At 32.2% G+C, this 15,346-nt stretch overlaps 1 protein-coding gene across 1 annotated transcript; it reads left to right on the top strand.

Moving 5' to 3' along the window:
- Positions 1-8,278: 8,278 nt before the first annotated feature.
- Positions 8,279-15,235, top strand: LOC127852559 (uncharacterized). The gene is made up of 13 exons (XM_052386513.1): positions 8,279-8,464; positions 9,451-9,616; positions 10,347-10,648; positions 10,834-11,136; positions 11,390-11,563; positions 11,704-11,847; positions 12,090-12,241; positions 12,447-12,521; positions 13,163-13,229; positions 13,340-13,516; positions 13,598-13,738; positions 14,521-14,647; positions 15,148-15,235. Exons 8-13 carry the CDS (start codon positions 12,501-12,503, stop codon positions 15,233-15,235), a joined length of 621 nt encoding a protein of 206 aa, XP_052242473.1. The 5' UTR covers positions 8,279-8,464; positions 9,451-9,616; positions 10,347-10,648; positions 10,834-11,136; positions 11,390-11,563; positions 11,704-11,847; positions 12,090-12,241; positions 12,447-12,500.
- The last annotated feature ends 111 nt before the right edge of the window (positions 15,236-15,346 follow it).

Raw genomic sequence — 15,346 nt, 5'->3', positions numbered from 1 at the left:
AAAATACGAATGATGCATGTTGCATTTTTATTTTTATTTCAAAAAGTAAACGGTAAATCTGTCTATTTTTTGGTATTTTTGCTGTATATAGTGTTTCTATAAAAACTTAATTTAAAATATAACTTAAATGATACTATTTTGAATTTTATGACACTTTGTTTTTAACCGACCCAATTTTTACTTGGCTGAAATCACTTACATTTCATGGCGCTATTCCATAGATTAAAATTTGTAAAAAATAAATGTCTGTAAAAGAATACTTATTTCATCTTGTTTAAACTTTAAACACCTTTACTGCATCTGTACACACCAACTGCATGCCCATATTTGGAAATTTGAATGAATTATGGAACTTTTATATACCCCAGGGGTGAAAATAAACTGGACAAAAGCCGAGCGTGAGGGTGGTTTTGAAAAAATCGGTTTATTTTTTTTAAGCATGGAAAGCTACCTACAAATTTGCATGTAGTTTAGTGAAATGATGCTGATTAGGAAAATAATTAATTAAATTATATTTGGATATGTGCCCATTAGAGGTGCGCAAGCTTAAAAAGGTAGAATTACCGAAATTCCCGTTCTTACACGTTGTAGCATGGATCGGGTATTGAAAACGATACACGTGTGTATTAGCACCCTACTGTAGTCCCGGCGGGGTTATCAACTGCACCCATTACACCGGTAAGCAACCAGGGGAATATCATATGAAAAAAGAACTATCATGCATGTTTGATTTGTTAAAGTGTGTCACAAAATTTCCCTAACTGCCGATGTCGGCTATAATTTCGGTATAAACATGCAAAGAAATTAACATATATATAATGTTAATGCCGATATGTTATTGGACATTTTGTATGTCAAATGTTTCATTATTTGCATTAAAATTAAGACGATTGTATTGAACACGATACACGTGTGTATTAGCACCCTACTGTAGTCCCGGCGGGGTTATCAACTGCACCAATACACCGGTAAGCAACCAGGGGAATATCATATGAAAAAAGAACTATCATGCATGTTTGATGTGTTAAAGTGTGTCACTAAATTTCCCTAACTGCCGATGTCGGCTATAATTTCGGTATAAACATGCACAGAAATTAACATATATATAATGTTATTGCCGGTATGTTATTGGACATTTTGTATGTCAAATGTTCATTATTTGTATTAAAATTAAGACGATGCTTATTTGCCAGAAAGCGTTTATTTCAAATTCAAAACAAGCAATAATCATACATAATACCAAAATATAAAACTAACAAAATGACAACACTCTCGCTTAACGCAACGTTCAGAAGCACATGCACTTAACAAAATTATTGCAACTAATGCAAGCTGTAATTAATATGTGACTACTTGCTATACAACCAGTATCATGCGAAAATTGATCTTATTTAATTGTGGTTCCCTCTTTGAATTTATGTTGCCTGTCGACTTTTAGAATAATGTGTCAGTAAGAAATGTATTGCTTGCTCTACAACCAGCATCATGCGAAAATGGATCTTATTTAATTGTAAATCCCTCTTTGAACTTAAGTTGTCAGTCGACTTTTAGAATAATGTGTCAGTAATAAATGTTTTTCTTCAGTTTCACATGTTTTTTAAGAAAATTTAGTGAAAGATGCAAATGTGTCTTATTTATTTTTTTCTGTGTCTTCAATGTATCTTATTTATATGTGACTGCGTGCTTATTTTTTTTTCAAGAAATGAAAGATGCAAATGTGTCTTATTTTAATTTTATCCATGTCTTAAATGTGGCTTATTTATATAAGATAAATGATATACTGCCAGTGTCATGCAAAAAAGGATCTAATTTCTTAATATCCACATTCACGCTTTGTTCTTTATTAGCACCGTCTTTAATTAGGCTATCTATTTAAAGTACAGATTACTGTGAACTTAATAATTGTGCAACGGTGATGTTGATCCATTATCGTTGTTAATTTAAAATGTAGACAACAAGTTAGCAATTAATGAAATCAGTTATTTTGGAAGTAAATCTAATTGTTTCTGTACAGTAGCCAGGTGGATGTGTATTGAGCGGATAAGATAGGGATCACCACAACAAGTTTCTAATACACAGTATAGACTTCCCCTATTATTATTAATTACCTGATTGGAATAAATAAAGTGTTAAAGATCATTTCATGTGAAAAGCAGGATTTCTGACATAATTTCAATCGTTTTGCTTTTATACACAATTTCATGGAACAATGAATATATTGGCGCGATGGAACACAATTTATAAATCAAGCTGACAGTATAGTATCATTTTTTAATTATGTGTAATTTAATTCGCATCTCTCCCTTAACTCGTTCAATGACACGTGAACTTATATCAATTATAAAACATCACGTGCATCATTAAATATTTTTTTTTAATTATGAAAACATATATGTTCTACATGGTTTTGTTTAGTTTTTTTTCTCAACCAGAGAGACATTATAAAACATTGTTATATATAAAGCGCTTTACTTTTCTACATTACATAAAGATATATCGATTTTTTTGTTAAGTGTACGTGCTTGACATATTTATAAAAAGGCAGTGTTTATTTTTGTAATAAAATCGAAATTGACATTTAATTTGATGCAATCCACATTGTTTAGCGGCCAAGCGCAGTATTCCGCTCTCGGCGGCCGATGGTGTATTGCAATATATACAATGAAAAGCTGGGTTTCTGACATAATTTCAATCGTTTTGTTGACGCGGAAGTGCTTTTTGGTGGCCAAAAATACTATTGTTCCCTTTATTTAAACCTAAATCAGTATTTTTTTACACTTGAAGGTTTGTACAGCGGGGATTTCGGTACCGGCGCGGGTTTATGTGCTTGTTAAGAATTACCGAAATCCCCGCTAAGAGGCAACATATTATCCTGATTTATGCTTTGATTAAACATTGATAACTAAATTGCAAAAGTGTATAGCATATTGTAAATAAGGTAGTACGATATCATTTGTTTCATCAGATTTGTTTGCAAAATACTTTCTGAAGACTTATTATTACTATGGCATGTTATATTTACATATACTTTTGTGTAACCAATGTTTTAAATGTACATTTTACCTTTTTTACATTCGTTTACACATTTTTCACATTAATAAACTATTTAATAATGGAAAAAATATTCTGATAAGAGTGTTTAAATGATTAATACTAATATGATTGTGTACAAATCAACATTAATGCAAAGCCAAAACCCAAACATAATGACATATAGACCCTTTAAGGCGTAATATGGGGGATTGGCGTAAACATGGGTGATTTCGGCTCTGGGCGTACGAATGTAGCAGTACCGAAATCCCCGCTAATTATTTTCCAAAAGAAGTAACCGAATGGGAGATAATACATGTCACTGGTTGCTAATGAAAAAAAAAACACTATAATAATTTTGTTGACACTTGAAGGTTTGTACAGCAGGATTTCGGTACCGGCGCGCGTATAAGTTCTAGTGTAGAATTACCGAAATCCCCACTGAGAGGCAACTTAATGCTGTCAAGAGTGCTTAATAATTAAAATTAATATCAAATTTGTTGCACCTTAACATTCATGTGAAGTCAAAAACCATTCATACCGATGACCTATTGACCCTTTAAGGCGTAAATATGGGGATTTCGGTACTAGGCGGGCGAATGTAGAATTACCGAAATCCCCTTTTCATCATCGCACATTAGTGTAACATAAATTTTAACACAATATATGTAGGGAAACTCATATGATTCGCGTAATGTGAAAATGATTATTATGCTATAATTCGACCACGAAACTTGACGTGACTTAATACCGGACATTATGGAATGGAGCTACGCTTGCCGTATTTGACATAAGACCCATTTTCGCAAATTATCTTATCAATGCTTATATGAATTTGATTGCTATAATCTTATGCGTATTCGACACGGAATTATTGTCAAGGTTTTTCATTTTGTCAATATTTATCATAGCAGGGGACATTGCTGACATCAATATGGATACTGTTTTCATTTTCTGTCGAGAAATGATATGACTTATTATCAAGATTATTTTATAGTACGGTAGCGTTCTCTTCACAATTGAGATTTATTTGTACAGGTAAATTGCTCTTATACTCACCATTCGGACTCGACGATCGGCTCGAATAAAAATGTTAGTCGCTTAAAAGTACAAATTCATCATATTGAGCACGATTATTATTATTATTATTATTATTATTATTATTATTATTATTATTATTATTATTATTATAATTATTATTATTATATAGCTTTTAGAAACTTATACCTTAAAAAAATCCCATTGGAAAAAAAAATCCCATGGGAAAAAAAATCCCATGGGACAAAAAAATCCCATGGGAAAAAAATCCCATGGGATTTTTTTATTATTTTAAAACACGATATAACGCGTTGAAATCGCGAGAAATGCTCATCATTTGTTAAAAGGTAGTGTTTCTGAAGGTTACATGAATAAATCTCTAAAAATCAGAAAAAAATCCCATGGGATTTTTTTTTCCCATAAAAAAATGGGATTTTTTTTCTATCAAAGTAAATTGAACGAAAATAAGCACAAATGCTTTAACAATGCTTAAAATCGATAACTAAGCACAAACGAACGTGTTTTATGTTTTTGAAAATCCCATGGGATTTTTTCTCCCATAAAAAAAGCTGGAGAAAAATCCCATGGGAGAAACCAAAATTCCCATGGGATAATGAAAAATCCCATGGGATATTACAAAAATCCCATGGGAACTCCAACTTTGCAAATAAAGTTCATAGTGAAGAAAACGCATTTAACAAGCAAAAATAACCAATTATTAATCACAAGTTAGACTTTTATCTTATACTTTATCACAAATAAGCAAACCTTCAAGAAAAAGGGTACTTAAGTTTGCGAAATTTCGGTTTCGCAAAGTTTTTCCGGTGGCCGTTTGAGTTGTTATCGTAGATTATATTTTATTTATAATGATCTTCTGTGTAAATCACATATTTCGAAAAAAATTGCTTTTACGTTTGTTTTTATGTGTTTCTGACCACAGATAATTATTTATTGTTTTGTTTTACAGGACTTCCACTTGGAAATGACTTTAATATATCAGATCCAGAAGCAACAAAAACATCTATTTGTGCTGTCGTCACGTCAAATTCTACAGATGCAGATAATGTCTATGTGGAAATTCTAATTAATAATACAATAATTCGAACTGAGTATTTCAACATATCAGAGACTGGGAATGCTAATATTACAATCCATAGTTTGACGCCAGGACTGCAATATGAACTTCATCTGTATCTTTCGTATTCGTTAGTTCCAAGAAGTGAAAGCCGCAAGCTCACCGTGTTTACATGTAAGATTGCTTTGTAGCTATGATACTTGCAAAAATTATTATAAAGATTATAATCTTATTGAAATATGTATTTATCAATATTCGTCCGTCAACAATATGCTAAATAATTTAGTAATATATGCAAAATGGTGGATACAAACCAGAATTATGTGTTAAAGACTTTATGAAATTTGAAGCGTTCGTACCATGTTTGTTTTATTGTAGTACCAGACTGCATGATAAGCTGGAACATAAGCAGTGTGACACAAGATACGATAACATTTAAGAAAGTGACTTCGGAGAAGAGCGTTTATTATGTTCTTGCTATTGAACAATTGGAATCCTTCACTGCAAACACTATGTCATGTAACGATTCACCATACTGTGTATTTAGTCAAGATGTCGAAACCATTGCAGTAACTGATCTGTTGCCTGGTACAAAGTATGCTTTTACTTTCAAAACGGCAATCGAAAAGGAAGTAAACATAAGTTATGCGATAAGCGATGAGGTTTGTCAGACGTTCGATAAATATACAGGTAAATACGGGGTTAAAATGCCTAAACAATGAAACATAATATTTATTAATATTACATATTAAATTGGACTCATTGCATGGTTATTTTATTTTGCTTTTCGAATGCATATCATGTGTTTACAGACTGAGCACAAATTTGAAACGTAGTGGTCTCTAGTTATATAGTTTAACATTTTACATAATGCTAGAGTTTTATAATTGTTTGCCTTTCGATTTGCTACATAAGGTTAATATTTTATGTTTAGTGTTGTTTTGTCCGGATTGTATAGAAAATAGAACACATTGAAAATCTATGAGCTTAACAACAACAATCCATCGTTCGAGCATATTAAACATGGCCTTTTTTACATAATTTTCGTACATATCTAAATTGATATAATGACATGATAATAAATAAATATTTCAGTTCCTGAATTACCGGACGGCATTGACATTCCTATCACTTCAATAAGTAATAAAAGTTTTCAGGTGAAATTTGCAAACACAGGGCAGATGAAGTTTACCGCCTGGCATGTTTATGTATACAGAGTGTTCAATGGCAGTGTTCTAGTCGGAAACTATTCGGAACAACCAGAAACCACCGCTATAAACGTTTCAGTCAACATAGAACCAGCCACAGAATACCTTGTTTCTAATTTTGTCACTGTGCCAGAACAGACGAGCTCAATATGGAGTAAAACCATCTATACAAGTAAGTGCTAAATACATTGAATACATGTTATATATATATATACATAATTAAGATATTGTATTGCATCGTCGGCAAAAAATGAGGAAATCACACTACATTTCTAAGTATATTTTTGGTTGCATCTTATTTAATTTTTTTTGCAGGACCTATAAACTCATCTCCGGCACAACTTGGCGAGATTTCAACCACCAATATTACACTGATGTTCAACATCGAACAGAATTTAGCCAAGTATTCACATATTAGTATTATTGTTCAAAATGCAGATATTACATTCAATGGTGTTCAGTGTTCTGACAAATCCTCCAACTGTACATTTGAAAAACCAGCAACCAATACGAGTGTTCAGCTGTCAAATCTTACGGCTGGAACGTTGTATAACGTGTCAGTATACACCTCTATTGGAGGGATTGCGAGCAGCGAACCTCAGCTTATTATATCGTACACAGGTTCGTGTATAGTGGTTGTTGTTATGATCATATTTGGCCAGCCGTACAATAGGTTCATCTTTAAATGTGTGGTGCTGTTATAAGTGGTTTGTAAATGCTTGAATAAGTTTTAGTTTTTAAAGCTTCAATAATGATATATATTTATAGCATAGAACTAATGCATTCTTATTTTGATGATCGTCATTTAATGATGATTGATTAATGTGTAAGCGTATCGTTATAACAGAACCCAGCAGAATACGAACGGAAAGTGTAAGAATAACAGAACTCACAAACAGCTCAATAAAAACCGTTTGGAACAAAGGTGATGGTCATATCGATGGCTATCATGTATCATTTACTTGTCGAAGCCCCAACGTCAACTCGTCAATGAATTTGACGTATCAGCAGACGGTAACACTTACGGAGGCAACTGTTAAGCATCTCGACCCTGGATCGTTTTGCAATATTTCTATTGAGGCTTTCTTGGTTAATACAGATAATAATACGTTGTATTCCGGTGCTGTAACGACAGCCCTCAACGAAAGCACAAACGAAACAGGTAATATTCCTATATCTTGTTTGAGATAACAATGCTCAATAATGAACATATTCAAATTTGAAAGTTTAAGCGATATTTATGCCTATAAATAATGATATTCCAACACATTATCGAGTTTAAATACCATGGTAAATTATTATTGCTATAAGGCAGCAGTTAATGTTATTGTGTAATTCTTTTTGGCGTTGTGGTGAAAAAAGCATGACCATAAATCGACGATAATCATCGAGGTGTTCAAGGCAGAACTATGTACATTTTACACTGTTTGTTTACATCATTATTTTTCACTTATCTTACGCAAACAATGTATTCGTTGTATGAATTGCATATATTCTTATTTATACTTATACAATTTATTTTTACTTTATGTGTATGTGTTATTGTTGTTCACGTTTCCGAAGGAATTTATGTTGAGTATTACTTATACATATGGCTATTTGTATACGGGTCAATATAATATTTTCAGAAAACAATTGCACTTATGTATTAATAAACTTATTTCAATTGTTGAAGCAATATCTGTATTTTAAATATGAACATATTATTTAAAATAATATTTTCATATTATTAAAATGTAAAAGTACACATGGTAATAATGGCTATGCAAACAAAATCATTACTTATGCGATTCGTTACTGTTAGTGAAACAGACAACTGGAAACAAAAGCAAAAATATTTGAACGTAGATTAGCTTGCAAATATAGCTTAACTAGTGTAGATGCGAATAAAGATTTTCTTGTGTGTATGTTTAAGCTCCCGGACAGCTTGAAAATTTCAAATACAACATCACGATCGTCTGTTCTATCCTGGTGGGCTCCAAACATCAGAAATGGTGTTCTCCGTCATTATATTGCTTGGATAAACTACCCAAACAATACATGTGAACGACTTTCCTCATGGTCTTGTACGGACTGTGACGATGTTACTTCACTTAACCTAAGCGTAAAACAGGTAATTGAATTTACGTTATATATATATATATATATATATATATATATATATATATATATATATATATATATATATATATATATATAAGAAAGCACAAACGAAACAGGTACTATTCCTATATCTTGTTTGAGATAACAATGATCAATAATGAACATATTCATATTTGAAAGTTTACGCGATATTTATGTCTTTAAATAATGATATTCCAACACATTGTCAAGTTTAAATACCATGGTAAATTATTATTGCTATAAGGCGGCAGTTAATGTAAATGTGTAATTTTTTTGGCGTTGTGGTGAAAAAAGCATGCCATAAAACGACGATAATCATCGAAGTGTTCAAGGCAGAACTATGTACTATATATATATATATATATATATATATATATATATATATATATATATATATATATATATATATATGTATGTATGTATATATATATATATATATATATATATATATATATATATATATATATATATATATATATATATATATGTATGTATGTATATATATATATATATATATATATATATATATATATATATATATATATATATATTCACTCATTTCATCGATCAGTGAAGCTTCGCAAAATAATATGAATAATATGCCGTATAGCCGATAGCATTTTATACAATGATGAACGGAAGAAAATGCGTTGTTCTTATTTGCAAACTTTTGTTTGATACATTACTGTGTTTTAAATATCATATATATTGTTTTAATAAATAGTTGATTGTATTTTTACCATGACAAGAAAAACATTTAAACATACATACTACGATAATTGATTTATCGGTTTATCACTGGTAATTTGAATGCTACCGATCAATATACCATGGATAAATGTCGTTCACCTATGGAGAAGGTTATTACTAAATAACTATAGGTTTTTCTTATCTTACCAGAATTGTGCGATCTAATACGATCACATTAGACGAAAACATATAATGTTCTAATTATAGTTTACTTTATTATATAAGGTGCCTGAATGTTCAAAGAGCGAACAGTTCAAGTTTATGTCTGGGAAATCATTACTCTGGCCCGTGACGAGTTTACATCCATTCAGAAACTATACGGCATTTGTTGCTGCTTATACAGTGGACATGGGGCCCAGATCTGACGTTCAGATACTCACTCTGGAAGACAGTAAGTTCCAGTGTTCGCATTGAGCTTAATCAACACAATTGTGCACACGATTTGCAAGATGTAATATTGCACAACAGTCAAGCTTTCATGTGTGCCTTTCCATGTCTCTTTTTGTTTATTGCCATATGCGTACTACATTTGTTCATAATGCTGACCCTTTACAATCGCTTTTCATGCAATCGGACTATTCTCAAAAGCAAAGATTATACATAACACCAAACAACATCCATTGCCAGCTACAAGACATTTCAGCTTTTTGTTAAGAATACATTAGGCTTGAAGCCCATGAGTACACATACATATAGCACACTATGCAGTCAACAGTGGTCCTTGACATACAGGCATATACATATATTAGTTTTAGCGATATAAATATAGGATTAGCAATAAAAGAATTTGCAACTCTAAAGACATGCATATCAAAAATAAACATATTTGTATGGCTTTCATTTCATTCAGTAAACACTATGTGTCCTCCAAGACCTATGCAATCAATATTAACTTAGAAACTGTTTATATTAAGATGTTATTGTATTATACACTTATGTAAATAATTCCGAATTTTATCCAAACGCATCTCACATTACACTTATAGAACGATATGTTGTAGATAGCAAACGTAAATAAATATTCAGCCAAATTGTTCTTAGTATGTTCCTTAAGAACATCCATTTCAACAATATGCGGCGATGTTCATTGTATCATGACAAAATAAATTGATCACATTTAGTTCCAGGGCAACCAGTAAACTTGCATGTACGTGAAACTACATTCAGTTCAATAAACATTCAGTGGTCGGCACCTATTGAACGCAATGGAATTGTAACAAATTACACAGTGAAATACTCTTTCCTTGACCGAGACTGCCGTCAGACAGGTGCAGCAGTGGAATTAACATCCAGCACTAATGTGACAGAAATAGAACTAAGTCGGTCTACCCATATTGGAATTATAATATATCAGTCAAAGCTACAAACAACATCGGTTCGGGAAATTATTCAAATGTTTATCAAGTAAAAACACAAGAATCAAGTAAGTGTGTTTACCTTATGTAATTAACACGAGACACTTAGTTTTAACATAATGAAAAATACAATCGCCCTTTTTTACAATTTTAATAAAGGAAACGAACATAATTTGCAATATACGCATCTGCTTTGAATGTGGTTCAATGATAATGTAAAATAACTCATAATTTTATGTTTTTCCTACAACAGATCCAGGGGTTATAAATGCAACCAGCAGCGCCTTTGTCTTCGCTCAAAATGCAACAGTAAAGTGGATATCCCCATGTTTTCCAAATGGCATTCTGACATACTATTACCTGGAAATAACAAATGCAACAGCATGTAATCATAACGTTACTTGTGTATACGTCGTTAAAGTGAACGCATCTGAAAATTACTTGGTTTTAAATGATCTGTTGCCATTCAGAAATTACAGCGTTCGGGTAATGGCGGAAAATAAAGCCGGTATTGGGATATACAGTCATCCAAACGAATTCAAGACAGCGATAGACGGTACGAATATTACACTATTTGTGTAATATTAATGCTTCTACTACCACTTCTACTACTTCCACTGCTACCACTACTGCTATCACCACCACCCTAAAACTACCCGATCACCAACTACTCCACGAACACCACCATCACATCCGTCGCCACTTATAATTTGACTGCTCGAGTTTGAATGAAATTTATTTATCATACATGGAATTTTATGTCCGATTTATATTTACTGATACATTCAATCAATTATGGTTTATTTTAGATCCAGAAACACCAGCTTACTTGAGTAAGAATGACATTAATTCAACTTCTATCAGGGTGTCATGGGTTCAATCCAAACGCTATACTGGCCCGACAGTATACAAGGTTATGACGACTGATTTAAAGACGAATAAGGTTGTCAGCATATTTTATACACAAACTGGATTATGGTTCGGTATGTTTATTCAACATAATTGAACTACAAATAAACGTAATTTAATCAAAATGTTATGCATGCACTTTCCTTTTTTGATTTATTTGCTTGTAATCTATTCTTAGTTAATAGTGAGTTATTTTGCCTGCATGCTTTATCAGATGAATTAGCAACCGAGGCGATAATTGGTAATCTCGATGCTTACTGGAATTACTCTATCGATGTTAAGGCGGTCACATCATTCTGCGAGCAAGACACACGTTACAGCAATACCTCCACTATCTACATCCGAACGGAAGAAGACGGTATGACTTCGATTTATATGCACTATTGTAAATAATTATTCGTAAAATGATTGCATCACCACTGTTAAAAGTTATTTGGAAAGGAAAATCGCAAAATAAATCTCAACATAAATGAGAACACCCATCATTGCTGAACATCACCATAATTCGTGTGATTCTTGATATATATCATACCGTAACACTCATCCATAAAATGTCATTTTGCTTTCACTGTCAAATGTTAAAATGTCTCTTTTTCGCAGTTCCTGGACCGGTGACAAATCTAACTGTTCGAAATGAAACTGATCTGAAAAAGCCAAGACAACTCTTTGTGAGCTGGGAACCTCCAACAGAACGAGACCTCAACGGAATTATTGTTGGATATGATATATTCTGTTAAAACAGTGATCAGGAGGTGTGTACTAAATAAATATGCTGACATTAAGATATTCCAGTCAGTAACAGCCCTTATTTTAAATCCTCGTATCGTGTGTTTTTGTTGTTGTTTTTTTGTTTTGGTTGAGTGCGGTAATAATTCAAATCAATATCATCATAACATAAACACATTTACTCAAGCTGTAACAGCATATGCGCACTTATAGCTTTGCGTTCTTTTTAAGTTCCGAACAAGCTCATCAGAGTATTCGCAAAATATATCGCTGTTTATTGACAACATGGTCGACGTAACAGTTAAGGTACGTCAGTTTTTCAGTCGTGCATTTTGTGCGTGTTTTTTAGTAACATTAAAACCCATGTTGAATTTGTTAACATCTCATTCACCATATCCGATCACTAAAGTAAGATTGGAATCATTTCACGTGTTGTTTGTTTCTGAAGTTCTACCACTGCATCCACATACTCCTTGTTTGTTGAATGACTTAGAAAAACTTAGGAAAAAGTATCAAGAAAAAAATCCTTCTATCATCTGTTTAAAGTTTACGCACGCGCCCAATCGCCTACAAAAAACAAAGAAACACAGCGTGAAGTATAAGCAAGAAAATTAAATTATAATATCCATTTCCGTTAGATTTCTTGATAGTATTTTTGTAAAGAGTTGTCATATATATATATATTGTTACATATATATATATATATATATATATATATATATATATATATATATATATATATATATATATATATATATATATATATTATGGTTATATTATGTTGTAGCGTAATGTATATTTCTTATTTTATCGAATTTTAGTAAATTTGCAAACGTTACATAAACACCTTACAGTTTTTTATTATAGTGAAGAAAACATTAAATTGTGCATTACATTAACAGCCAATTCTTAGTGTGATAAAGTTTGGATTTTGTCATATTGTTCAGGTGTGGGCTGTTACAAATGTAGGAAGAGGAACACGCACTGAACATGTGATACCAGTTTCACCTGGAGGTAAAAAAAAGATTTAAAAAAATGTTTTAATAAAAATAAATCAATGTAAATCAGTATGTCTACTGCTTATATTTAAGTTTGTTAAACCTTAAGTGTTCGTTTTTTTCTAGCACCTATCCACGCTAACGAATCTCATTCCATTCCTCTGACAAAAGGAGCTGATGTTCCTCTCGATGACGACAAAACGATGATTGCTGTGCTACTCCCGAAGACATTCCTCTGTAACAATATTAATGGCAAGCCAGATAAATGGGGCGTCATAGTGGCAGAGGCTAGCCAAGCGACCGGTAAGTTTATATGTTATTGATAAAGTCAAATGGACTCATTTTTGCGTATTGATTACGTAAATGATTAACATCTTTTTTCAGAAACATCATTTGTTGGAAGCATCGGCGAATATGAATCGCACAAATCCAACTATTATGGGATTTGGTCCAAAGTCATAGATGAGACAAATAGACCACCGTACTTAGCTACTGATTCAGCGTGGATACCAGCTTGTGGGGAAGGTATGTATGTCTATACTATTGAACCGCATATTTTCATAGCAGTCAATAATGATATCGAATTTAAATTCACGTAAGAAGATATTTGCATTATATGTAGAAGCAATCTTCGCATCTTTGTTTCACCTTAAGTATTTAAAACGGAGTGATGTATCATGTATGAAATAGCATTCCCATAAGACCTATCTTCTGTTGCATGTATGATCTAAGTTACTCATTTGGTGAATGATTATGACCAGTAAGAACAAGTAACCTAAAATAAATAAAAAATCAAGATACACGTTATAGTATCCAGGGATTTTGACGAAATTATCGCTTATATTAACATATTAAAAATTGCAAGATTACCCATTCGTAGACTGAACTTTTTACCTTGTTTTTGTTGTATAATCAGTATTATCTCCAAATATGTTAAGCTTTTGCTTATGTATTGAACATTATGTTTCCTGATTTTCAATAATCCAATATCTTTTATCTGTGAATTGTAAAGGCTAATTCAAAGATATTATATTATATTTCGGTCCTTTGTTTTTACAATATATCACTTGAGTTGTTTCGTTTAAAATAACCTGAGTTATTCTTGATACCGTCAGCTATTATTGTTCGATAAAGCATATTCATCAAACACGCTACTATTTAAATTATTTAATCGACTAAATGCATTACAATTCGCAATACCACATATATCAAAGACATGTTTAAAGCTGAAGTTTCCGCATTTTCACGGTCAATTTTAGGTGGGCTGAATAAATGTCAAACATGCACATTTTTCTGAAACGTTCTAGCCTCAAGTCGAAGGCGACAAGAGGTAAGTGACCTAGATACACATTTGATCTTCATCGTTGGCACGGAGCATTGTTTAAGCAATCAAATGTACTGCAACGGTCCTTTGCAGCTAGGAAAGGCTTATCGGTGAGTCTTAGCGCTAGGAACGACAGTTCCTTATCTGTTTTCAAAACTATTAAGAAAGGTTGTCTCTTCAAATTGGCATAAAGTGCGTCAACTGTGTAACAGATTAATACAATATCCATTTAGTAAATGATCAATGCAAACTAGTATTGTTCTTGATACTTTTATACAGCTGAACTTGTGGATATTATGGCACATTAGGCTTACTGTAGTTTGCCTTTAGTTTTGACTTACGAATGATCGCAATAAATATTTGGTGTGTGTACTTTTCCGAAATATACCGTGAAATTCTTCTTAAACGGTGTGTGACGGTGTGTTTTATTTAAAACTTTTTAATAAGTAAACGTATATTACTCTGCACTGTATAGAAGATAATTGCGCAAAGAAAATCATGCAATAGGTGTTTCGTATGGATGTATAATTTTGCTTATGTCAGATTTTACGGACAACAAGTTGTACACGACAACAATTATTAAAGTGGTTGTATTGTCATTCATACGCAGGGTGAAGTCGTATGCCTGTACGACAACTGGATGTACAGAGACATTATACTCACTCCCTATCTGGACCGGTTCGTTCTTTCCTATTTAATCATGTTACACATCTAAACACCTTAATGTAGTGTGACAGGTGAAATGTGTTGGTGGAATATACATTTATTTATGTTTGAAGTATATGTATGTAACATTTAATACATAAGTA

Source organism: Dreissena polymorpha, chromosome 12 (assembly GCF_020536995.1).
Source record: "Dreissena polymorpha isolate Duluth1 chromosome 12, UMN_Dpol_1.0, whole genome shotgun sequence".
Lineage (NCBI taxonomy): Eukaryota > Metazoa > Mollusca > Bivalvia > Myida > Dreissenidae > Dreissena > Dreissena polymorpha.
The sequence above is the reverse complement of the archived record's forward strand: the minus strand, read 5'-3'. Positions and strand labels throughout refer to the sequence as shown.

Excerpts from the sequence above, each read along its gene's own strand:
- LOC127852559 (XM_052386513.1), top strand. The coding sequence starts at position 12,501 with ATGGTCGACGTAACAGTTAAG. Across the intron at positions 13,230-13,339 it reads GATACCAGTTTCACCTGGAG|CACCTATCCACGCTAACGAA; the intron begins GTAAAAAAAAGA and ends GTTTTTTTCTAG. Across the intron at positions 14,648-15,147 it reads CAGCTAGGAAAGGCTTATCG|GGTGAAGTCGTATGCCTGTA; the intron begins GTGAGTCTTAGC and ends ATTCATACGCAG.